The sequence below is a fragment of the Prunus persica genome, chromosome G8 (genome assembly GCF_000346465.2).
Source record: "Prunus persica cultivar Lovell chromosome G8, Prunus_persica_NCBIv2, whole genome shotgun sequence".
Taxonomy (NCBI): Eukaryota; Viridiplantae; Streptophyta; class Magnoliopsida; order Rosales; family Rosaceae; genus Prunus; species Prunus persica.
In genome coordinates this window covers 18,511,299-18,535,831 of record NC_034016.1, presented here as the reverse complement: position 1 = coordinate 18,535,831, position 24,533 = coordinate 18,511,299, and the positions used below count along the sequence as shown (strand labels likewise).

At 37.0% G+C, this 24,533-nt stretch overlaps 5 protein-coding genes across 7 annotated transcripts; 3 read left to right on the top strand and 2 right to left on the bottom strand.

Moving 5' to 3' along the window:
* Positions 803–2,431, top strand: LOC18767271 (transcription factor IBH1). The gene has a single exon (XM_007201373.2). It carries the CDS (start codon positions 1,699–1,701, stop codon positions 2,173–2,175), a length of 477 nt encoding a protein of 158 aa, XP_007201435.2. The 5' UTR covers positions 803–1,698; the 3' UTR covers positions 2,176–2,431.
* On the top strand, positions 6,597–8,716 carry LOC18766665 (transcription factor IBH1). The gene is made up of 2 exons (XM_007201207.2): positions 6,597–7,418; positions 8,403–8,716. Exons 1-2 carry the CDS (start codon positions 6,969–6,971, stop codon positions 8,586–8,588), a joined length of 636 nt encoding a protein of 211 aa, XP_007201269.2. The 5' UTR covers positions 6,597–6,968; the 3' UTR covers positions 8,589–8,716.
* On the bottom strand, positions 9,340–12,514 carry LOC18768046 (probable sodium/metabolite cotransporter BASS3, chloroplastic). Its single transcript, XM_007200375.2, has 5 exons — positions 11,801–12,514; positions 11,222–11,317; positions 10,802–11,108; positions 10,463–10,710; positions 9,340–10,007 (listed from the first exon to the last, which is right to left on the bottom strand). The coding sequence occupies exons 1-5, from the start codon at positions 12,202–12,204 to the stop codon at positions 9,770–9,772; spliced, it is 1,293 nt and encodes a 430-aa protein (XP_007200437.2). The 5' UTR covers positions 12,205–12,514; the 3' UTR covers positions 9,340–9,769.
* Positions 14,489–16,709, bottom strand: LOC18767696. 3 transcript variants are annotated; one of them, XR_002269464.1, is made up of 3 exons: positions 15,859–16,709; positions 15,504–15,775; positions 14,489–14,915 (listed from the first exon to the last, which is right to left on the bottom strand). XR_002269464.1 is itself a non-coding variant. In XM_020553622.1 (2 exons), exons 1-2 carry the CDS (start codon positions 16,318–16,320, stop codon positions 15,713–15,715), a joined length of 525 nt encoding a protein of 174 aa, XP_020409211.1. In that variant the 5' UTR covers positions 16,321–16,709; the 3' UTR covers positions 15,022–15,712. The 3 variants fall into 3 exon arrangements, 1 of the variants encoding a protein (XP_020409211.1); XR_002269463.1 differs by lacking the exon at positions 14,489–14,915 and adding an exon at positions 14,947–15,208; XM_020553622.1 differs by lacking the exon at positions 14,489–14,915 and having other exon boundaries at positions 15,022–15,775.
* Positions 19,201–23,888, top strand: LOC18767040 (monocopper oxidase-like protein SKU5). The gene is made up of 9 exons (XM_007201121.2): positions 19,201–19,658; positions 20,439–20,548; positions 20,632–20,902; positions 20,992–21,130; positions 21,494–21,857; positions 22,277–22,642; positions 22,737–22,815; positions 23,099–23,295; positions 23,463–23,888. Exons 1-9 carry the CDS (start codon positions 19,524–19,526, stop codon positions 23,566–23,568), a joined length of 1,767 nt encoding a protein of 588 aa, XP_007201183.1. The 5' UTR covers positions 19,201–19,523; the 3' UTR covers positions 23,569–23,888.

Genomic DNA, 24,533 nt, shown 5'->3' with positions numbered 1-24,533 from the left:
ACACCCTCATTAAAAATTCATGATTTCGCCTTTAATGATTAATCGAAGCATCAAGAATCGCATTATTATTATTGGTAATATAATTATAAAATGTTATCAATCAATTTCATCCGGTGTAATTCGTGGTGGTTCAATCAACCACAAGCATATTCATATATTAGGCGAACTAGCCCTTAGGGTGGCAAAGGTGTTATTAGCTATGTGGTCACTGAGCTATACGTACAAATTCACCTGCCTCTCTCTCTCTCTCTCTCTCTCTCTCTCTCTCACATAGGGACTTAAAAAACTTAGGTACTCAACCAATGATGTATAAGTTATAATATAAAAATAAAAATTTAATTTATAAAAAATAAAAGATCAAATCTTGAATGTTACTTTTGTCGCCAGCAGTCATAACGAATTAGATTTTAAAATTGTTATAAAATAATACTAAAACTTACATCGATTTGCAAATTCTCACTTTCCTCATAAATATTGTCACTTCACATGATCAACGGAAAACCTATACTTTATCATCAAATTCAAAGCAGTACACTTTTACATTAGTAGCTAGCTCCCCTTTTTATGGGATCTTAGTAAAAAGTTGAAACTTATGAGGGGAAATGTTCAATATGCATGTTGTCATTTCATTTAGTTCAAATCCTATATTAGGAATTGATTGTGTTGTCTTTTCCTGTATAGAAATTCTTAATATAGGATTTTAACTCATAATATAAGATCGTTGAAAGAATTCATTCTAATTTTAGGAGTTTGAATTCTTTCGACGACATTATATTATGAGTTAAAATACTTTATCACTAAAACTAGAAGCCTCAACGATATTTACGGCTATCTTCCAACGTGAACAAAATTAAAGTGACACTTGACATACAAGGCACATAACATTACATGTCGGCCGCCGGCCATTGCTATCATGTCATATACATCCACCACAATATATAGCTAACCAACCATCACCATGCACTAAATATGTATATCATGTCATTGGCTTATAAACCAAAAGGAGACAAATTCGAATATAATACCGAGAGAGGGATATAAACATCAAGTTAGTGAGAGAAAGATGCATAACAGAACAAAATGAAGAGAGGAAAAAAAAAAAAAAAGGCCCCATAATCCAAGTGGGTAAATGGAACCATGTGCGCTCATATGCTGGTTGGTCCTTTTGTAGCCCCACGAAGCCTCCTTTTCACCTCCAAAACTCATGTTGAAAATGAAAGAGGCTATAAACTTATTATTCAATTGCATTATCTCTCGCCATCCCTAATTTAATTAATAATATTCATATATAATTTTATTAAAGGTTGATTCTTCAAGTCTCCTCCATCTTTACACCTCCCATTGCCAATATTCTCTCTCTCTCTTTCTTTTCCCATTTCCCTCTCATCATCTCTCTTCCTTAAATTGCCCAATCACATTATCCCTCTCTAGATCTCCTGTAGTTTTGGGGTAGTTTTGAAGGATAGACAGTGTTGTCAGAGTTCACAAACTAAATTCTCTCCTCTTTGTCCTGGTGGTTTGTGAGCAAACTGGACCCCTTTGTGTCAGCAGAAAATCTCCTATCTTGTTCATTTGTCTTTCCTCCTAAAAGTTCACCTCTAGCTTTCTAATTTCAAGTACCCCCAAGCCCAACTGAACTCTTCCATCAAACCCTAATTTTGTTTCCCCCTACAAACATATATACATATATAGAATCCCATGAATTCTCCCAACCCTAATTCACTGAAGTATAGGTTCACCAAAGGCTTGCTCAAAGCCCTAGCCAGAATAAACAAGCATCAACCCAGATCATCATCATCTTCTTCAAGAGAGATCCAGCGACGATATAGGAGAATTAAGAATGCTGCATATGCATCCATGGCTTGTGCTGTAGGGACAAGAAGAGCTTGGAGCCGGGAGTTGCTATGGAAGATCCGAAACCAAGCACGAAATGGCGGAGTTTTGAGGAGAATTGGTACTACTACTACTAGTACTCACTACCCCATGAAGAAAAGATCTCAGAAGAAGCCGGTTGTGGCGGGTTTAGGGCGAGTTGATGAGCTGCGGAAGGTTATACCGGGCGGTGAAGGCATGGATACTTGGAGCTTGTTGGAGGAGACAGCCCATTACATGAAGTGCCTTACCACACAGGTAAAGGTCATGAGGACAATTGTGGCAATTTACTCTACTACTTGAGTGTTGACCCTAAATCCCTTACAGGAACACAAAAAAATACGAAAAAAGAGATGTATAATTATTATGAACTTGATCTGGATATGGTAAAATAAAATAAAAGTGAAAGAGGATATACAAGGAGGATATATATATAGGTATGAAGAACTACTCTTATTTGTAAAATTGGGGAGATGTAGTGATGTTAATTATTACTTATGTTCTTATATTTTTGTGTGTGTGTATATATATATTCCAATCGCGTTTTTAGTTATCTTAATTTTTCTTATTTGATATTTCAATTTTGAGCTTCTTAAATTGCATTTCTTGATTGGAATTGGGGATAAACAGGTACAGAAATTGAATGGATCCTAATTTCAAATTAAGATATATCTACAAATAATACGCTAATTTCTTTATTTCTTTTAAGAAAAGAGGGCGTGATGAGTACAGGAGGATGGGATTGGTCAAAGAATCCATGTGACCCGTGATTTGCTTTGTCCAGTTATTAGTACTCATATCTTTTTGATATGTCCTTCCTCTCCTACCACCCGATTCAAATCAAAACTAGTCACGGAAACAAATCAATCTTATTACTTTGTAGACATGCTTGCTTGCTTCACATGTCTTTATAAATTAACTGAAAAAATAAGATCATAAATTATAATAAAAAAACCTAGCTATATAGCATGCAAATTCCTCAGTCGTGGAGATTTCGCGACTATTCGAAATGTAGCTCTCATGTTTTGTTTAGTACTATTTAGCTACGGACATTTTAGTTTGGGGTCCTAGAAGACTTGGAGAGCTTTAAGATACATTTGTTTGAGTATATTTCGAACTAAGCATTCTATGTATACTTGAGGATGAAAACTTTACCTTACTGATGTAGAGCTGAATACAAAAGTTATGATCTCTCAAGCGTTTTGAATTTGGATTCTCTTCCCACTCTCTCAAACCCTGCTTTCATGGTATCCTTCTTAATTTGGTTTAAGTAAATAAAAGTGCTAAAAGGAATCACATTTTCAAACTATACTATAGTTAATCGTATAATGAGTCAGTTAATGTGTACTCGTTACATCAATTATCATCACGCACGACCATCTCATGTGATCCGATGAGTTCTAAAACTATATATGTTACCTCTAAATAAGGCGTGCACAAATATATATATATATATATAGGAAGAAAGAAAAAAGGATTGAGCGTGCGATAAGCTCCCTGTTCAAATTAAAGAACCCTTGGATCAATATCAAAGACAAACCTATAGCTCACTCCCTTGATGGTTTATGATAAGGCTAACTCAACTAGTGTAAACATATATCCCGATAATGTAGCCCAATCGACCTTTCGTTTGTGTTATTTAGAGGAAGATATTGTTGATTTGCCAATGAAAATGATAATCTCTACAGTTTGTTAATTAAGATACAGTCAGATAAAATAATGTAAATGTGTTAAGCTTGGAGCTTAAGCCTCAAGTAACTTCTCAAACTTGGAGCTAGCTTATAAGCTTGCTGCAATGCAAATGTCCCATTAATTTGGACTGAATAAATGTAAACCATAATATTGTTCTTTGAACTATTGCATGGCGACTGCCAGCTGTGGAAGCTTCTACAGATTTGGAAAGGCAAACAGAGAAGCATAGAGCATATGCTTTTGACTACGTACGTGATGAAAACCCAACAATTTAAAAATGTAATGAAAGATGAACTACGTAACCGTATTACTGTAGTATTCTATAATGACTCTCGTAGTTTGTGGAGGCGCCAAATTAAGCTCATTGAACAATAAAGCCAGTTTTATAACTTGTTGGCCAACACTAAAAGGAAGAAAATTAAAATTAAAATTAACAGCCGTACTATATAAATTATACAAAATTAATCTATGCAGCATGTCAACCTAATGCATTTTCTTTTGTTCTTGTGTGAGAAAATTAAATATTTGAATTCGTACAAAAAAAAATAAAAAAAATAATCGTGTGTGTGCTCAATGAGGATGCACACACAAAACACTGAGTCAGCATGCACATTAGTGGTCCAAACAATGCCCTAATTAATTCAGAGAGGTAGGCTAGATGTGTTGATCCAACTTAATTTGAATATTAAGCCTAATTATGAGTTAGTTAATCAGTCTAATTCTAGAGCTTATTGAAGGGTATGTCATGTAACCTAGGCCCACCCATGTTCTTATTTTGCTAGTGATCAAATTGTAGCAGTGGATCATTTGGTTGAAAGCTCCAATCAAGTGTGCATTTTGGCATGCATGCATATCTGTCAGTTTGTTCTTTAGAAGTTATTTAAGGTCCTTTTTAATTTGGCATATGATTAAAGTAATTATAAAAAAAGAACCTTAGGGAAATAAATTACCCTAAATTAATGTCAACATCACTTTCATGGGGAAATTAAAAACTAGCTATGTATTGGTTTTCATGCTCCAAGATTATGCAATAGAGAGATGGGTGGCTGCCTGCTGGAATTGAAGTGGAATTCACTATTAGCTTTTAGCTATAGTAGTTTTTACTATGCAACGGTCAACCTTCTTACTTACATCAAGATTTTATAAGATTCATGTTGTATAATTAACGGTCCTACATTCGTGCAAGATTTATTTAATTTCTTATGATCCTTATTGGAGCCATGTGATCCTTTTAACACCACGATGCATTAGAGCAGTCACGAATTCAGGATTTCATGTGTGTGAGGGTCTCTTACAAATTATAAAGAATCAAAAGTTCGAACTTACAATACATACGAAAAATAATATATATATATCACATATGTCAAGAATTATATTGCTTATTGGTTGTAATTATAATTGTCCTCGACAAAGGGATAGACAAATACATTTTAAGCAAGAAAAATTATAAGAGATAGACAAAGAGTAGCGATTTAGCAAATATATTTAAAGCTTTTTCCCCCATTAAACCCAATAGAAAGAAAAAATCAAAATTTCACAAACTAAAAAAAAACCTTAGGTCCCTTCATACATTCATATCATACATGAAAAAATGTTTTATGTAAAAATATTGACTAAGTATGAAAAATGGTTTTTTCGAAATAATCATTTTCTCAAGATAATTTTTGGTGGCTTTTATTCCTTACACATCAAATAAGAAAACTTGATTTTATGGGATTTTAGTATAAAGTATATATTGACTTAATGAACCATTATTTTTAGCCTAAATCGTATTTTTTGCACTAAAACTGATTTTTCATATTTTGATTTGGTGGGAATGTGATTTTCTAGTATTTTTATTTGAATCCAAATAAGGGGTACTTATTTATTTACATTGTAAACTTAAGTAAATGGAGTAATGTAAAAATAAATGAAAGTAAAAGGACAAAGACATTTACTTAAATGCTGAAAATGGAAATAAGGTAATCTGTACACTTGGAGTGCACCACCACCAACTAAGCAAATGGGCAATTTGAAGCACCTCATTGTGCCTTAATAGATCTGCCACAACACATTTGTGTACATATCAAAACGTAAAGTATTTGAAATAATATACATATAGAAATACATAACAATATATTAATTTTAAAATATAAAAAAACTTGAGTGGGGGCCCAAGACAACACTAGTCCCAGTGTGGCTCCGCCCCTGCATTAGAGCATCCACAATTGGTTCCCTAAACCACTTCATTAGACAAATTTTAAGGAGGATTTGGAAACATACAACTCTAACCATGCTCCCTATCCACCTTCTAAAATAGGAATACCTCTAAGGAGCTCCTAAATCTAAAGAGAGAGAAAAGACTCCTTGTATCTCCCTATAATTTAATGCTGCTTTATTTAATGAGTATTTGAAACCTTTAATTAATATTTATTATTTTTTTAATACAGATGGACCAATTAAAAAAGAGTTATATCATATTTATGACTCCCTAAACTAGATAGTATGATTGGAGTTTAAATTTTATAGAGAGCTCCTAAAATAAATTTTATATGTTTTTAGCTAAAATTTAGCTAAAAAATAGAGAGCATGATTGTGGATACTCCTAGTATATATATATATATATATATATATAAAAATGATATTAGAGGAGTTAAGAATCAAATACCGGTCTTCGATGCATAAGTAAATATTTTTAAAAACGTTATTTAAAGGAAGGAGATTCGAACTTGGATGCAAAGATACGAACTCACTGTCCTAATTCGCATCTCTAAATTAACATTGTTTTAAACATAAAGTACCCTAAAGTACTGCGTTTAGTCTTGGTCACTAGAACATGGCATGATGATCACCAATTCCACCCTTTGCCGCCACCATTAGGTCACTGATGACCAAAAAACACAAATTAAAAATGTTTCAAAGTTGGCGTAAACAGGTATGCAACGATTTACTAGGAAATGTATATATAATCAATCCATAAAAGAACAAAGAGAGAGGAAATGGAAGTTAAGACCCCACAATTAATCCAAGTGGGTAATGCAACCATGTGCTCTCATATGGTGGTTGGCTCTTAGCAACCCCACAAAACCCACTTTTCACCTCCTAAACCCCCAAAGCTAGAGAAGACCCAAGAATAATTAATATGCAATTATTTGTAGTATCCTAAAGAATTGATTCCTTGGCCTTTCCCTTCCTCTTTATACCCCCCAAATTTTATCTCTCTCTCACAAACACACAGACATTTGTGTCAGAACATGATTCTCCTTTTGTCCTTGTGAGCTTTGAGAGCAAGGAGGACCCTTTGTGTCAGAATAAAATCTATATATCTCCAATTGTTTGCTGGTCTTTTGGTCCAATATACCTAACACCCAACTCTCAATTTCAAAACCCTATTTCCCAAAAATCCTAATTCTTGCTTAGCCACTATGAATCCAAAGAGCTTGTCTTTGAGGCCTAAAACAAGTGTGAAATCTAGGTTCACCAAAGGGTTTCTTCAAGCCTTGAAGAGAATACAAGGGCAAAGATCTAGGTCACCAAATGTATCTTCTCCTAGGGAGATGTGTAGGAGATACTTGAGTGTTAAGATTGCTGCTGATGCATCCATGGCTTCAGCTGTTGGGTCTAGAAGAGCTTGGAGCCGAGCTTTGCTTACGAAGATTCGAAGCCACGGGGCTCCACGGGTTTATAAGTACTCAGCCAGAAGAATTGATAACAGTAAGAAGAAGAAGAAGAAGAAGAAGTGCGAGGATGGTGAGGAGATTGGTGTTAATAGTGAGGCGAATGAGCTTCGAAAGTTTGTGCCAGGTGGGGAAGCCATGGATATTTGCAGCTTGTTGGATGAGGCTGCCCATTACATAAAGTGTCTCAACACTCAGGTAAAGGTGATGAGAAGGATTGCAGATATTTACTCTGCTGCTTGATGATCATTGATCAGCTATGTTCTTAATTGTGTGGATTGGTTTATATATAATAATTACAATTTCAATCATCCAAAAAGAGAACAATTATGATCTGAAAAATGAAGTTGCAGTGTAACCATGGAAGCAAAATAAAATGAAAACAGAAATATGTAATACAACTCTAGAAGTTGTTGATTTTTATGTGGGAAGCTGATGGGTTTTATGGTTTTCACCAAGTAATCCATCTGTTTACTTGGATTAAGAGAGAGAGAGAGAGAGAGAGAGAGAGAGAGAGAGAGCATCTTGTTAAATGTGTTGATAGAGGATTAAGAGTCCAAGTAAATCATGATTATGCTTTGATTTCTCCAAGTAATCCATCTGTTTACTTAGAGGGTTGTCATCCAATTGTTTCATGTACAGACACAGAATGATTTCCTTATCCTAACCATATATGTTTCTGCCTCACTCTTGAATTATTCATTTCTCTTGTGGGTAAAAGCTTCTTTGAAAATACAACAAACTGTATAATTTGTGTCAAAACGTGGGTTGTTTTTGCCAAATTTTAGTTCAATATATCTAACCAAAGAAAAAGGATCTACTAATTTCTGATCAATATTTAAGTTAAAATCTGTTGTCTAAATTGTTTGTCTTCTCTGTATTTTAGGGTATCAGGGATTAGTTATAAGGTGTTACTATTCTATCATTTTGTGGGGATTAGATGGGATAAGTTTTCTTCATAAGTAATCCATCTTCTACCTACAAGTTGGTTAAAAAAATTTCATTTCCTTCAACATACCTTAGATTTAGTGACTTATCCAATCCAGTCCAATTCTATGCACCAAACGAGCCCTACCGAACTGTAAGTTGTTAACCCCCAATTGAGCTAATGTTAAGTGCAATACAAAAGTTTATAATCAAATTTGAAGGCATGCCTCACAATATTTTCTGCATGGGCTCCAGTGTTTTCAAAGGCGTAGGCGTGCATCGAAGCGAGGGAGAAAACCGCCTCAGGCGTTCCATTGTTTAGCTATTTGCACGAGTAGCGCGCGTCAACGGCGAGGAGTAGGAAAGCACTGTGAAGAGCCGCTTTATGGGTTTGCGAGGAGCATCTGCAAGAGGAAGAAGAAGACCACGCGAGGTGCCTGAAAACTTCAAGACTTACGCCTCTCTGTGCTCAACTAAAAACGCCTCACCTCTACACCTCGTCTTTCAAAACATTGATGGGCTATCCTTTGTATGTTCATCATATTTAAAATAGAAAATAAGTTTCTCATTTTACCACTATCCACTCATCGACGACAAATTGATCAATATATCTAACAATTTCACCACAAAATTCTTCGTTCTTTGTTATAAAGAAAAAAACTACATCCACCAATTCAAAAATATATCCCTATCCAAGTATCAACGTACATGTAAACAATAACAGGCTGCTTAAAAAGATAAACCAACAGAAATTAATTAACTGAAAATGATGATTAAATTGAGTTTTCAGCAACTTTCATCATACTTTTCAGCAATATAATCCATATCTTCTTTGCATTTTTCAAGTCACCACTCTCTTCACAGTTCATAAACACCTGCAAGTATTGTAATATGGAAGCCCTTTTTTTAATGGAGCTAGCATCGTCAGCCGTTGATTGTAGGGTTCTTCAATGCAACTGCTGGCTAAGAAACTGAAGCCATGGTTGGTTTTGTTAGTTTTCACTGCAAAGCCCTAATTCTAATTTTCCAAAATCGATTCTGACTTGGGGCCCAAGTTGGGAATGTTACTTGGGCCGCAAGAGAAGTGGCTTTTGCTGGTCAGCCCACCAGCCCGTCAGCGTTTGTTTCAGGAAAGTACTAAATTGAAAGTACCGCACGACACAAGTTTAATATAGAGAAGAAATTTCAGTAGTAACTTGAAAAAGGCAAATTGATTGGCCTCTGGGCAACTTGTAACCCCCAAAAAAAGGGGCAAAATGCAAGCATGTTGATGACAATGCACTCTACAACCCAAATCTTTTTTTTTTTTTTTTTTTTTTTTCTTTTGATTGTTTACAAAGTAGCAAGATGAAGATCCTATAGTATAAAATGCTTAACAACTTTACAATTCTAGCCTAAACTATTGTTTTCCCGCTATCGATGTTTTGGCTCCTGATCCTCTGTATGCAGTATGACTTTACAGCTCAGTTGAGGTAGTTCAGCACGGCCACTACCGATCCCTCTTCTATTTTACCTTCTTCGTTATGTTCTGCGTTAGTATCCCTGACCCTGACCATCATCGGTATGCACTAAATTAGCATTATCGTATGCCCCCGTGAATTCTCTGATTGTTGCTTTCACTACTAAGCCTTCATTGTAGAACCAGTTTGAGGCATCAATAGGGAAGGCAGGTCTCTGATTTGAGAGCCGGTGCCCCAGAAAGAGGCAAGAAAAAGGCCCACGATCGCCATGGCAACAACCGAACATGCTGGAGGAACCGCCTGGCTGCTCCCAAGGAACTGGCTTGCCAGGAGACCTGCCAGGGTGGAGCTTTGCATTCCTGTGCACAAGGAAAGTGTCCTGCTAACTTCTTCTTCTTGCCTGTTGTGACAACAATAAAGATCATCTATAAGGGGACGCGCGGAATCAAAAGCTGCTGCTCAGGGCAGTTAAATACCCCAGCTAGATTAATGACTACCCCTAGAAACTATTCGTAGAAACAGAGCCATTGTCAATACAAACCTGAGTTATAACTAGATGTCAATCACAAAGTGAACATGGAAAACTTAAAGTAAAAAGAACAACAAAATTTTTGTTTTGGACCTGGGTATAATTATCAAATATCCATGCTGTTTGCAAGAGCATGGAGGGACAAGATAAGCCATTACTTGCGTACTATAAAGTTCAATATCATCAAGGATGAATCAAAATCATCAAAACAAGGGCAATGGCTACTTATTATGATATCATGCCAAGGCCCACAAATCTTCATCACCATGGACAAGATATGACTTCCAACAATGAACTTTAAAATTCTAGGGGAAAGGAAGATTCACCTCAAACTTGGAATTTTGGATACCCAGTATCCAACCGTGAAGGCCACTGCGTGAAATGCTATAACTGGAAAAATCAATCGGAACCCCTCTGCAGACAGAATTTGGCTCCGATTAATTGCAAGAGGACTGCCAATGCACAATGAAGTGCAAATCATAGCAACGACTGGCATCACTGGTCCAAGGAAATTGACAACTGGTTTTGCATAAGTATTGAGCACAAGGCCAATGGTTACTGGAACAAGAACCACCTAATAAGTAAAATAAGAATGTCAAAGAAATGCATATTAAGCATAATAGAGGCAGAAGCTAAAACGCCTGCATTTCTGAACTCCCAATTACCTGCAATATTGACTTTGACATGGCAACAGCATCGACTGGAACAACAGAACCAATTAAAAGGCCACTTAGTAGAGGCGTAACAATCACTGAGGCAATGGTGGTGGTGCTGGTGAGGAGAATGCTCAAGGCCACATCTCCTTTGCTCAAAAAACTAGCATAGCTAGATAGCTGAGCCCCTGCAACACAAGTGGTGAGGACAAAGCCAGCGTAGAAAATCCTAGACACGCCAAATGCCTTTGCAATCAGTACCCCGAGAACCGGTTTCAACATATACTGTGCCATAAACCCAATAGAGAGCGGTAAAGGTCTGCAATAGATGAGAAGTAAAGAATATTGGGACAGCTCACTCAAACTCTTACAAGCAGACTAGAATAATGACAGTAAGAAGAATACATACACAATGGTGAATAAAGATATTACCTTTTGAATGCAAGAGCAAAATCATCAATGGAAAGTTTGATTCCAATAGAGAGCATGATCCCACCAAGAGCAGGGGCATATAAATCCTTAGATACCCTGTATTAACTTTGAATTAATACATTGCTGAGCTGATGTAAAACTTGAGAAAATACAGTCTGTTTGGCATGTAATCTGCTGAACAAACTGAAAAAAAATCTTCAAGTAGAAAAACTAGGTACCCGGAGTCCCTCTGGTGCCTAAAATCAAACACATGCAAGCAGTCCCAGCTCCTAACTTTTATGTTTTGAAAACCACACAGGTATAGCTTCAGAAATTGAGAGTTAAATGAAATGATGGATTATAGAAAATGATACAGCATTAACATATACAAAAGGGTATCCAAAAATAGTATTTTTATAAAGTTAATCCCTCAGAACTCCTTGCCCAGCAAAAAAAGAATATTTCTCTATCCATATATATAAAATAATCCAACTTGGACTTGCAAGAAACAACAAAAACAGAATCCTAGTGCTGAATTCCCCAAGAATTCGACATGCAAGCATTGAAAAGGTAATAACAATTCAAGAAAACAAGACCCACCAAGTGAACGTTGAAGGCTGAGCCAGAGCAGCAACAGCAGTAGCAGCAACAACAAAAGGAAGCATTGCTGACAAGAGCTGAGACGAGTCACCGCTACTCTGCGCACCCTCTTTGGAAATTGCAGCTGATGGGTTTGTTCCAAAAGACAGCAACGAAGAGTTGCCTTCTCTCCGCTGTGACCCGACTCTCCCTATAAAAGGCGACGTAGAGCAAGCTTTTATCGACAGACAAACCCCATTTTTCAATACCCTTTTGGGAAACGAACGGGAAGAAGATGAAGAAGAAAAGGAAGACCTCGGTGTGTAAGAATTTCGTTTTGTGAAGAGCTTTGAGGTTGTGGTGTGAGGTGTGAGAGAAAGGAAGGGTATTGAGGTCATTGAGTAGCAGATGGAAGTGGTGGACATGGCAGGTGGGTTCGGTGGTTAAAGGGGAGGGTTCTCTTCGCCGGAGAACGGTGGTTTCCGGGAGGATTTAGAGAAGGAAGGAAAAGGAGAGGTGGTGGTGAGCGTAAACGTGAAGGAGATGAAGTGATAAATTGAGTGATTTTTATAGGTAATAGAATTGATTGATTTATTTTATTTTGTTTATTTGCAAAAACATCAGAGAGATAAAGGAAAGGAAAGGGAAGGGGCTGTTTTGGTGCGGGTTAGTTATATGGGTCGCTGGAATTTGTGAACTGGGTCAATGGGCGCGGTTGGATCGCAGAAATGGATGGTAATGATGAGATTAACGTGGCAGATGTAGAAATTGTATTTGATTTTGCTTAAATGTACCTGGTTTACTGTATATTTCCCGCTTCACGTGGCAGGAGACGAAGTCGCATTTGATTTTGCAGAAATGTCCTCGGTTTATTGTATGTTTTTCGGACCATTATGTTTGTGACTGTCCACAACCTTCTTTACAGTTTCCGGTTGAGGACCCCATGTTTTATTGTTTTGTGAGCATCTACCTATGTCTCTCTCAACTACAATGATTATAAACAAACAAAATAAATAAATATAAATAAAACTACGGTTAAGAATAAGTCTGCACAAAAATGGTTCGATGCTAAAGAATTATCCTATATGAGCTGAGTGTAAGTAATACTTGTTAATTTGTGAGTAATTGTACATATTCGATTTTTTTTTCGTATATAAAGTTATGTATTTTTGTGTTTATAGCAATTGGTTAAAAGCATGTACGTATGTCTTGTGTTTAAATTTTCTTTTTTAGGATCGTTTGTGTGAGAAAATAAGAGGGCATATAGCATCCTATTCAAATAGGAAACTCAAAAACTTTTATTTTTCTTAAAAACAATGAGTTCTTAAATCTATTTTTAAGATTCAAAAACTTGTTTGCTATGCAACTTGAAAATCGTTTTCAAATCTTAAAATTTGAGAACTTGTGGGTTGTTAGAAAAAAAAAAACAGATATTTTTTGTTTTTAATAATTGGGGTGTTTTTTAGTTGTTCTTAAGTTTGAGTTTTTAAAAATAAAGTTACCAAACAAATTTTCTTTGTTTTGAACTCAAATTTTGTTTTTAAGTTTAAAAAGTTGAATTTAAGTTGAATACCAAACATGCCCTAACTATTGTGTGCGTGATTTGCTAGTGTAAAAACCCTAAAACCCGTTAATGGATATGAAGTGAAATCTTTTTCTTATGTTGGTTATAATTGGTAGGGGAGTTCTGGAAAAGATTGGTAATAAAAGGGAAAGGCAAGCAAGCACCAGTGCTCAAACAAAACCACCATTGGTGGTGGTGGTATGCCACACTGGAACAGATCTTCTGAAGATGGACAGAAAGCCATGCAAATGGGACAACGGCCTTAAACACAGCTGTTGAGAGTTTTCTGTGATCACTGTGATCAACGCCCTGCATGTACATGCATGGAAACTAACTCTGCCGCGTTTGGCTTTGTTTCTCTCCCAAGTTTGTTCCTTCTGAAGCTCAATCGCCACCAATTGCGAAAGTTTGTGATGGATGGAGTGCATAAAACCAAGCACAGAAAAGAAGGAACTACCTCCTCTCGTCACAATTTATGATGTTGACTTTGATTTTTTAATATGATAAGATCAAAATATCTCACTGCTGGTTTGAGAATTGGGGACGGAGCTGAACCTCGAAGTGTCAATCAAATCAATCATAATTTGTAACTCCTTCGTTTAATTCCCAATAAAAAACAATTGGGTTGAATTGGGTTGCCATCAAATTGATTGGGATAATTTTAAATAAATAAATAAATTGATTTGGGCTACGAATCTCTCATCCTATTTGGGTTTGGAAATTGGAATATAGATTTGTTCAAGGACACCATGAATGTTGATAGAAACCACACACATGGATGGTACCAGTACATGTGGGGATGTCTATGGCATGCCCCAAAATGCTTATAATTCCATGCAATCATCTTCTTTCTTCCCTTTTTTATTTTATGAAGCAGTGGATTGAGAACAAATAATTTCTTCCATTTTGTTTCTGGGCCAAGCCGCCAAGACTTGGGTCCTTTTGGGATTGGGTGGGTGTGCAGTCAATTGAGAACAACATGTTGTTTGATTTTGTTATTGGGCTTTAACTTGGATGGCCCACAGAATAAAAACCCAAGACATCGGTCGTGCATTGGTTATTTATGTTTCTAGTTACATGTGGGTCTTACAATGAGGTTTACATGCATCAATGATAAAAAAACAAGTCGCACCACGAACCCACTGTGGCTCTAACATTTTCAGCATTAAATCATTAAGAATTTACTAAACCCTAGAACCTAGGGGAGAGTTTAACAGAGCCAAGTGAGAAAGTGGGCTCCTCAAAGGAAATAATCAAGAACAATGAGAAAGATGATACCATACACAGGATGTAATAGGCTCCTTCCTGAAATCTCCTATTTCAAATGCAAAATACAGACAAATTTCACATGCCCAAGCATGTGCTGACAAAAGGCCTTTGGTCTAGAGAAATACTTACATGAAACGGGGATAACAATATTTGCTATCCCGGTCAATCACGGACGTCACGCGTGATAACTTTTCCATGTGGCAGATTGTGATTGGCCGGGAATAAGTTATCCCCATTTCATACGAGTTCTGCTGTTTGGTGTGACCAGTCTTGAGAGAGTGGTCCAGTGCACATGACTTCAGACTGAAGTTTAGACAAATTCCAATCAAAATAATGACATAAAGGAATTTCCCTACATTGTTAGTCTACCTCAACTATCTGAACCAAGCAACAAATTATGAGCTACAAGAACAAAAAGAAAAACAGGATCAACAAATACACATATACTATCTACAAAGTCTCTCTGCTATGACAAAGAAGAAACGCAACAAACCAAGTGCAAAATTTTCTCTCATTTTAGCATCACTAATCAAAACCTCTGCTCAAACTCTCTCTGACAATTGAAACAGAGTCCTTCAAGTTCAGAGTTTAGAGACCTGATCATAACAATTTAAATAAAAGTTTAGAGACCTGATCACAACCAGACAAATATAAATTCTATCTGGGTTAGCCCTCTTCCTCTCATCTACTTCTCCTCTGTTCCACCCACAACTCATAAACTGACAAATTATACCAACAGCTAAGACAGAGCAATGCAAAAGCCAAAGGGTTTTTTTATTTTTTTTATTGGAAGCTTTTTATACCATCACTAATTTTCATGATACCAATATGAACTTTCAAAAAAAAAAAAAAAATACAACACAAGACATAAACCTGTTGCAGATTCATCACCTGATTTGGTCTTCATCTGATCAATTGCTTCTGCCTCACTCAACCTTTTGCGCTTTTGTGACACAAAACTGACTGGTAATAACTTTGCCTCCTCCAATCTTGGGTTCCAATCGAATTCACTGGCCACTAAAAGTAAAACAACTCAACCAACCAACAAAACTAATCCAGACCACACCTTCAAAACACCTACTCTCCTCCCCTCCAAAACTCTACACAAAATCTCTCCCAACAAGTTCATGATCAAGCTTGTACCGCAATTTCCCCGATTCGCCCTGCACATCAATTCATCATTACACTCTTTCAGTCTCATTTATTTCAATCCAAATAACAACAATTTATTGAGATTGGAATTCACCTCGAACACGGTTCCAATGGCTTCAACGGAGGTGGTGGCAGCGGTGCAAACCGGCGGAGTTTCGAATAGAGACAAGGAGAATTGCTTATAAACGACGCCGACATCGAAGTAAATGATGCCGGAGCTGGGCACGTCGACCCGGATTCCTTTAACCGGGAACCAGAGGAACAGCTCCTGGGCCGAAATACCCGACAGGGATCCGATCTGCCCGAAACTCAGCGTCCCCGAGACGTTCCTATCGTAATGCAACTGGCTCTCGAATTTGGCATTGCAGGCCTGATCCAGGTGCACCTGGAACCGGCCCTCGTCGTCGACTTCGAAGTCGACTACGCCCTTGGGCAGCAGGCCCATCGGAAGTCCGTGGGCCCGCAGGACGTCGTAGACGGAACGCTGCGACGAATTGGAGCACGTGGTGAATGAGAGCAACGAGAGGAGGAGGAAGCACATCAGGTGTATCAGCATGTTTGTTTAGTGTTTGTTGAATTATCTGAGTCAAAGCATGGGAGGTGAAGTGATGAAGAGAGAGAGAGATAGGTTTTCGTCTTTCTTTTTAAGTGAAGAAAAATGGTGTGGTGGTGTATTTACAGAGGAGGTTGGGGGGAGATTAGGATTAGGGTTAGGGTTTTTGAGATTTTGGAAGAGATTAGTACAAGTAGTGATCTAGTAGAAGAAGTGTGGAAGGAAGGAGACAGTGGTGCCAGCTTGGGTACAGAGGGGATTAGGAGAATGATCAATTATTGGTAGTGGGAAAGTGGGCCCCCTCTTTTGCTGAGTAGGCTTTAATCCGCTACAATTGGAAACTTCTTGTGTGTAGTCAGGTACCCAATGGGAGAGGGACACGTGGTTCTTCTAATGGTAGATTTGACAGACGCAAGGAGGTGTAGTTGATGGAGGAGGAGGAGGAGGAGGAGGGAGGTGCTTGGGGGATTTTTGGATAGAGTTTTGAAGAAGTGATTGGCACGAGGAGCAATGCGTCGGTTAAAGAGTTAAAAGACAATAGATAGGTGAGAATCCTCGTAATCTCAGAAGTCATAACGAATTTAAATACAATGTCCTCATCATCATACTTAGATAAACATTAAAATAGACGACTATTAATTGTTGATATATATAAAACATACGTAATTAACGATTGGCAAGCATTTTTTTCATAAATTTACAATTATTCACCGTAAATGTATATAAAATATCCGTATATTCGGAAGTGACATTTGCCTTGAAATAATTTGACACTTTCATGTCTAAAATTATGACTTCTGTGTCAAAATATGTGTTGAATTATTGTACAAATACTATATATGGTATTAAGATAGTCGTGACAAAAATGAGTAATAGTTATGAATACTTTCGCATGTGGTTCAAGTTTCTTGTCACCCAGCTAGCTCCATGTCCATGTGTGTACAGATTTGACATCCATTTTATCTCAATTTAAAATTCCACAACTTGAGCGAAAATAATTGAAAATAATTATTAAATTGCACTGCATGCCAAAACATTTTTAACTTTTACAGTTCAGAGATATGTCTGAAAAATAATACGATTTTGTCACACACAACACAAAGGGGGAAGATGAGATGAGATGAGAGGAGAGGAAGAGGAGCATGCGTAGCGTAAGGTAACGAAATAGATATTGCTTGGGGTGTCAGTGATTATGATTTTGTCTTGACATAAATTATGGATAATTATTTCAGTGATTAAGACAAGTCTGCTAAGCAAATCTTTAATGACGTGATTTTATTTGGCCCGAGTGTAGTTGAACAAACGTGTATACATTGAATTATTTGGTTCAACAACTTTGTTTATTAATTACATTATAAGCATTTCCTACGTTCATAATGTGAAGGGCAACGTCAAAGACTTAAAAGCAGGGTTGGATTCAAGATTTTAAAATAAGGTAGGCTAAATTTACCTTATATACGCACTTGAGAGTGGAACGTAAAGGTGCAGCTACTACAGTGTGCTAATTCTTTCTTTTATTTATTTAATTCTTTTTATTTAAAGGGATTATGTGTGAAAAGAATTATCAGTGAAAGAAAAATTAGCAATATACTATTCATAAAGAAAAAAATATAAATATATATAAAAAGAAGTTCGTTGTAGACTAAAAAAGTAAGAACAAGATGAAAATACTTTTCATTTTAAAGAGAACTTTACAGTTATGTCCTACATAAGAATGTTCTGTAATAATCAAAGAGACGTTAATTCATTAGTTTGTCTCATCTTATTTTCCTTGAGTGTATTGTTGGATAAACGATTAGCCTGTGAGCCTTTGGATGTTAGCGTGATATGATTGTCATTAGTAGGCATGAGTGGGCTAAATTAAATTTTAGACTGATAAAATAACGACTCACTTGTGCTATAGCCCAGGGTAGTCCCTTCTAGTGACTGTCCCTGCTCAAAAGGGTTTAAAGCCTGGCTGATATTGCAACACTTCAAATCTCCAGAAACCTACAAATTATAATAAGGAAAAGACCACCATTACTCCAACTATTATTATAAAGTTTAGGGTTTATGGTTTAGAGTGCACCCCTTAATGCATTCGTTGATGCAACCATTACCACTACTCTTGTTGTCATTGTTGCTACCATTGCACTTACCCTTTGTCATGACGGTTATCATCATTGTTGACGTTATATTTAAAGATCAATAGTCTACAATAGACTCTATTTGTGGCATGGAAGTTGATGTCATATAGCTTAAAGAAAATTATGTGAGACAGTCACACTTGTCACGTGGTATTACTAATCCACTCATATTATAACATATTATATATTTATTCACACTATATTTTATGTTCATGACATATCAATATTGTTATCTACTAATATTATAACACCTGAATCAGTAACATCACATAAAAATGTGACCTCCCCGCTCAAACATATCTCCAAATTTACTGGTGGATGTATATAATTTCCCTTATCCTTGTATACTCGGAGGCCAGTATGGATCAGATATAGCATTTTTCTTGTTCTGGTAATGTGCCCACAGCCCACAGAATTGGGCTGGATCAAAATCGTCAAGTTATACCAGGGTTCTTCTTCATGAATATTGGTGGCCACAATCATCCCTCTTTGGTCCGGATCAGTCGACCAAATATTACAGGTACAATTGTACAGGCAAGCCAGAGCTAGTGCTAGAATTTGCTCCTTTGAAGACTAACATTATTACGAAAAATAGTCGAATTTTTACTTTTTGGAAAAACAAGAATGTACCACCTATGATAAATTGACTTTAGAAAAAGTGAAAAAAATAGAAGCCAATAATTTGATAGTTGACGTAAAGACAATGACAAGAAGGGTCTTGATCCCAAAGCGATCAGTCCAAAAATTTGGCACAGGCACTCGGTCTCTCATCTCAGCGACCTTTCTTGTAGACCCAAAGGCCCCCACACGGTGAAATCAAGTGTAAAGCATGGTGGCTGTGGCTCCAATGGCCTCCTTTCTTTAGAAAATTTGAAACGAAGTGGGACCTAGAAACAGTCCACAGAAAAACTGTCTCTGACGAGCCCAAGCTGTGCCTTCCACTTTCCCATGTGACTCTTTCACTGCCACTCTGCCGCTCCAAGTTTGCATTTTTGATCCTCCTCCTTCCCAATAAACCAAACATTCACATACCCAAATAACCCAACTCTCTTTCTTCTCTTGGGATATAGAGAAATCCCAATGCCCTCTTCTGGTTTCTTCAACCTTGTCATCCTTCTCTGCTCATTGGGTGTTGCTTTGGGCGGTGACCCTTATGTGTTCTTTGACTGGACTGTCTCTTACATCACTGCCTCCCCACTTGGAGTTAAGCAGCAGGTTCTTTCACTCATCTTATCTCCTTCTATCCTCTGTAACAACTGTCTTTACTCTCTTCTCTCTACTTTTCAAGTTATAGGTCCTCAACTCGAAGCTTTATTTTGCTCTTTAATTATTTAGCTGTGACCTGAGAGTAATATCTATGCCTGTGTGTAGTAATGTCTCCAATTTTGAATTCTGTGCCTTGCAAATGGAATGATTCCATGAATAGTTGTTGCTTTCAGTTAGTAAATTCTCGTAGAGCAGGAAACACTATGATTAGTGTATTTATTAAGAGTGATAATTAGTTTGGTTTACATTTATTTAATTGATTAGGTATAGTAATTTTTCAGTAATGCAGGCTTAGAGATGCCTAATCATGCTCAACAACTGGTTAGTAACTTTATTTAGGGGGGAAATTTAACAGATTATGGTTCAATTGTCTGGTATATCCTCTCAACCATAAGATTCACTGAAAAGGGGGCCAAGGGGGCACAACCCAGCTGAGTTATCCCAATACTGTGAACTTTGGAAAAAGGGGGAACAAGATTTTCAACCTTGGAACAATTAAATTCCGAACTGAATAAGAACTTTTCAATTACACATTAGTGTAATGGTGTGTATATCCAGAACGGAATAGATTATTAGTATCGTATAGAGTTGACGAATGAGGTGCGTTCAGTAAAAATTACAGAAATGGAGCCTGGTCCAGTTAGTTATTTTTTTTATAATTAAATTTGTTGGTCATATGAATTCTTCATCATCAAATTGCTTTACCCTCCTTCATAATATTATTTTCAGGTTATTGGGATTAATGGGGAGTTTCCAGGACCGATTCTTAATGTCACTACAAACTGGAATGTTGTTATCAATGTGAAGAATCACCTGGACGAGCCATTGCTTCTCACATGGTAAATTTATTCGTATCCCATCGGCAACAAAATAATTGTAAGTATTGGTCATAGCATTGCTAATATTGCTTAGTTTAATTCAGGAATGGAATACAACATAGGAAAAACTCTTGGCAAGATGGTGTATCAGGGACTAACTGTCCAATTCAAGCTGGATGGAATTGGACATACGAATTTCAGGTTAAAGATCAGATAGGGAGTTTCTTTTACTTCCCTTCTCTAAACTTCCAGAGAGCGTCAGGTGGATATGGCGGAATCACCATAAACAACCGAGCTGTTATTCCACTACCTTTTGCTGTGCCAGATGCAGATATTACCCTCTTCATTACTGATTGGTACACAAAGAGTCATAAGGTTAGTATAAATTGTGCTCCGCCACTGCTTGTGTTTCACTACCTATTCATTGGGTTTCTTAGGCATGGCTCATGCTTGTAAGGGAACAGGAACTAAGGAAAGATGTTGAAAGTGGTACTGGCCTGGGAATTCCGGATGGTGTGCTCATCAATGGAATAGGTCCCTTTCGCTTTGACGAGGGACTTATTAAAGGAGGCAATCCTTTCCTGACGGTAAATGTTGAACAAGGTATATTTCTGGGGTGTCTTTGTGAAATTTTTATCTGGTTCTTGTATTCTAGTGTGATTGCGTCTTTCTAATCATCCAGAATCATATAAAATGTAGAGTTTAATGAGTGTCTTTCTAAAATATTGATGCAATTCACATATTTCTTGTTGGGTTTGAGGGGTAATGAGTGAGAGGTCCATACTCCATAGCTCTAAGGGCATATTTGGGTTGGAAACTTGGCATTTTTATTAAGATGTTCTCCAACAGCCTTTTGGGTTGGTTTCTTCTTGGGGCTCTTATAGTTATGCTGATATGATTTACACTTGCACTTTTATTATCTTGCACTTTTAATGGGAGCCGGCTGTTGGTAATTTCCTGGAACAGGAAAAACATACCGCTTCCGTGTGCACAATGTTGGTATCTCAACTAGCTTGAATTTCAGAATACAAAATCATAACTTGCTTCTAGTGGAGACTGAAGGATCATACACAGTTCAGCAGAATTATGCAAATATGGATATTCATGTCGGTCAGTCATTTTCATTCTTGGTTACAATGGATCAAAATGCCAGCAGTGATTACTACATTGTTGCCAGCCCTCGTTTTGTCAATTCATCTTCATGGGCTAGAGCTACTGGAGTTGCCATCTTGCACTACTCCAATTCTCAAGGACCTGCATCAGGTCCTCTCCCTGATCCTCCTAATGATTACGACACATATTTCTCAATGAATCAAGCAAGATCCATAAGGTTGTAGTTCAGTATGTTTCTTTTGGTTTAATAACAGATATATTTGAAAAAAGAAAAAAAAGTTCATTCAGTTCCTCCAAAAATTTTTATGATGATGGCGGTAGCCTTCATATGGACAGAATGCTTGCTAAGATTGCTTACCCCTTATTTCAATGTTTCCTGAGCCATTAGTCTTCAATAAAAAAGAATCCTTTTGATAGCCTTTTGTTTTATTTACATATGAGGAGGTTGAATAGTATTACATCCAAACAATTAGGGGAAGTTCCATCTGCCTGATATCTTGTTTTGTTTCCCTGAAATTCCATACACTAATAATTCATTTTGTTTTTGTTTTTTTGTTTTTTGTTTTTTGTTTTATGGTATTTTTGTTCTCAAATTCTGGCCTAATTACGTTTTTGTCGTGATTTGTGCTATTATAGGTGGAATGTTTCTGCTGGTGCTGCCCGTCCAAACCCACAAGGATCTTTCAAATATGGTGAAATCACTGTCACAGATGTATATGTTATCCTCAATAGACCTCCAGAACTTATAAATGGGAAGTGGCGCACTACCCTCAATGGTATTTCATATTTACCACCTTCAACACCCCTTAAGCTCGCCCAGCAGTTCAACATATCAGGAGTTTACAAGCTTGATTTCCCAACTAAACTGATGAACAGACCTGCCAAAGTTGACACATCTCTAATTAATGGTACTTTCAAAGGTTTCATGGAAATCATCTTTCAGAACAATGACACCACTGTTCAGAACTACCATTTGGATGGCTATGCATTTTTTGTTGTGGGGTGAGCTTTTAGTTTTGAAATCATAACTGTCTCTATTCCTAATTATGCAACTGGAAAAGTACAAACATTTGAAGGGTTCCCTGTTTCCCTGTAGTATGGATATTGGAGTGTGGACAGAGAATAGCAGAAGCACTTACAACAAATGGGATGGCGTTGCTCGCTGCACTACACAGGTACCCCCTTTGCTCAAATGCGTTATACAAACCAGTTGGTCAGTAGATTTTCCATGGGAGAGCTTTGAGAGGACAAAAAGATACGAAATAGAAAGGGTGTTAGTATCATTTAACGTAAAATTTTTATCTGGTATGCTTGTTGCACTACTTGGTGGTTGCTAATTGTTATTGTGGTAGTCGTGCCCATTTACACATGCATATGGAAAGGAAGAGATCCTCTGTTGATGTGTTTTAGGTTGATTTTGTATTTTGAATTAATTGCTTCATGCTCATATGGCTACAGGTCTTCCCTGGAGCTTGGACAGCCATATTGGTTCCTCTTGACAACTCTGGCATTTGGAACCTTCGTGCACAGAATCTGGATTCATGGTATCTAGGCCAAGAAGTTTATGTCAGTGTTGTTAATACTGAGATTGACCAATCCGAAGCTCCTTTGCCTGATAATATCATATATTGTGGACTACTTTCATCTTTACAGAAGTAAGATATCAAAAATTTGGCGGAAAGTTTTCATTCACTTATCTTTTACTTGTTTATTGAAATTTATATTAACAGAAAATTCTTGTAAAAGAAACTAGCATGCACAAAGATTAAAAACTCTCATTCCAAACTCTGCTATGCATAATTCTATTTGTTTTCTTCTCCAGAGACCAGGCTCAGAGAGTCAAGTTTTCTAGCGCACCATCAATCTCCCGTTCAAGCTCAACAATTTTGGTTATGTTGATCATAGCATGTGGGGCTTTCATTGGGTGATCAAGCCGGGAGCAGCTATAAGCAAAGCAAGCATTGTGATTCTTTCCACCAAACTGGCGTAAACACGCAGACATGGTTTTGAGGGAATGGTGGGATGTAGAACATAAGGGCTTCATTCGTTTTGCTTGGAAAAAAAACGTATTGAGTGAGATGAGAGCAGGATATTGGGGGATAAAACCCAAGTAACATTATAGTTGCAATCTGTACCGTGTAATGTAATTTTACATTGTAAACCATGTATAACTGTGATTGCAATGTGTATCATTGTATCTTAAACGCTGCAGGTCATTTTAGAAGGTAATGCATGGATTCTTTTGTAATCTGCTTCCATCTACAAACTGTTCATCCAAAAATCACACGGCGACACGGAGCAAGGCCCTGAATGGCCGTGAACAAGAACAAAGCTTTTAGTCTTTTGAGTGCAAGTGTGCCACTACTCGGCCTAAAATGGCATGAATGATGAGCTAAGAAATGATAATGGAATGCAAAGCATAGAGTTAGAACTAATGGTGTGTTTACTGATCAGGAATTGGAATTCTCATCAGGAATTAAATATTGCCTATGGAGAATTCCTTCGTTTACTTCACATCAAGGAATTGAAAAGTAAGCGGAACCCACACAAAATTAGGAATTGAATTCCTGATTTTGGAGGAATTCAATTCCGGAATAGGAGATGGTATTCTAATTCCTGAAGAATTCACCAATTAGGAATTCATCTTTTTTACCCATTATATCCTCACACAATTTTCAAAATTCCAAATATGTCATCTACTTTAACCCAAAAATGAGGACATTTTAGTAATTAATACCACTCCTACTCCAATTCCATATTGTTTAGTAAACAACTTCTATAGGAATTCGGAATCTAACTCCCCTCAATCCATATGGTTTAGTAAACAACTTCATTAGGAATCCGAAATCTAATTCTCCTCAATCCAACTCCTCCTCAATTCAATTTCTCATAA

Coding starts and splice junctions, on each gene's coding strand:
- LOC18768046 (XM_007200375.2), bottom strand. CDS start 12,204: ATGTCCACCACTTCCATCTGCTACTCAATGACCTCAATACCCTTCCTT. Junction 11,109..11,221: donor TTTGCTCTTGCATTCAAAAG/GTAATATCTTTA, acceptor CATCTATTGCAG/ACCTTTACCGCTCTCTATTG. Junction 10,711..10,801: donor TGTCAAAGTCAATATTGCAG/GTAATTGGGAGT, acceptor TTTACTTATTAG/GTGGTTCTTGTTCCAGTAAC.
- LOC18766665 (XM_007201207.2), top strand. CDS start 6,969: ATGAATCCAAAGAGCTTGTCTTTGAGGCCTAAAACAAGTGTGAAATCT. Junction 7,419..8,402: donor TAAAGTGTCTCAACACTCAG/GTAAAGGTGATG, acceptor CATGGGCTCCAG/TGTTTTCAAAGGCGTAGGCG.
- LOC18767696 (XM_020553622.1), bottom strand. CDS start 16,320: ATGCTGATACACCTGATGTGCTTCCTCCTCCTCTCGTTGCTCTCATTC. Junction 15,776..15,858: donor CCATTGGAACCGTGTTCGAG/GTGAATTCCAAT, acceptor ATTGATGTGCAG/GGCGAATCGGGGAAATTGCG.
- LOC18767040 (XM_007201121.2), top strand. CDS start 19,524: ATGCCCTCTTCTGGTTTCTTCAACCTTGTCATCCTTCTCTGCTCATTG. Junction 20,903..20,991: donor GGTACACAAAGAGTCATAAG/GTTAGTATAAAT, acceptor GTAAGGGAACAG/GAACTAAGGAAAGATGTTGA. Junction 22,643..22,736: donor TATGCATTTTTTGTTGTGGG/GTGAGCTTTTAG, acceptor GTTTCCCTGTAG/TATGGATATTGGAGTGTGGA.
- LOC18767271 (XM_007201373.2), top strand. CDS start 1,699: ATGAATTCTCCCAACCCTAATTCACTGAAGTATAGGTTCACCAAAGGC.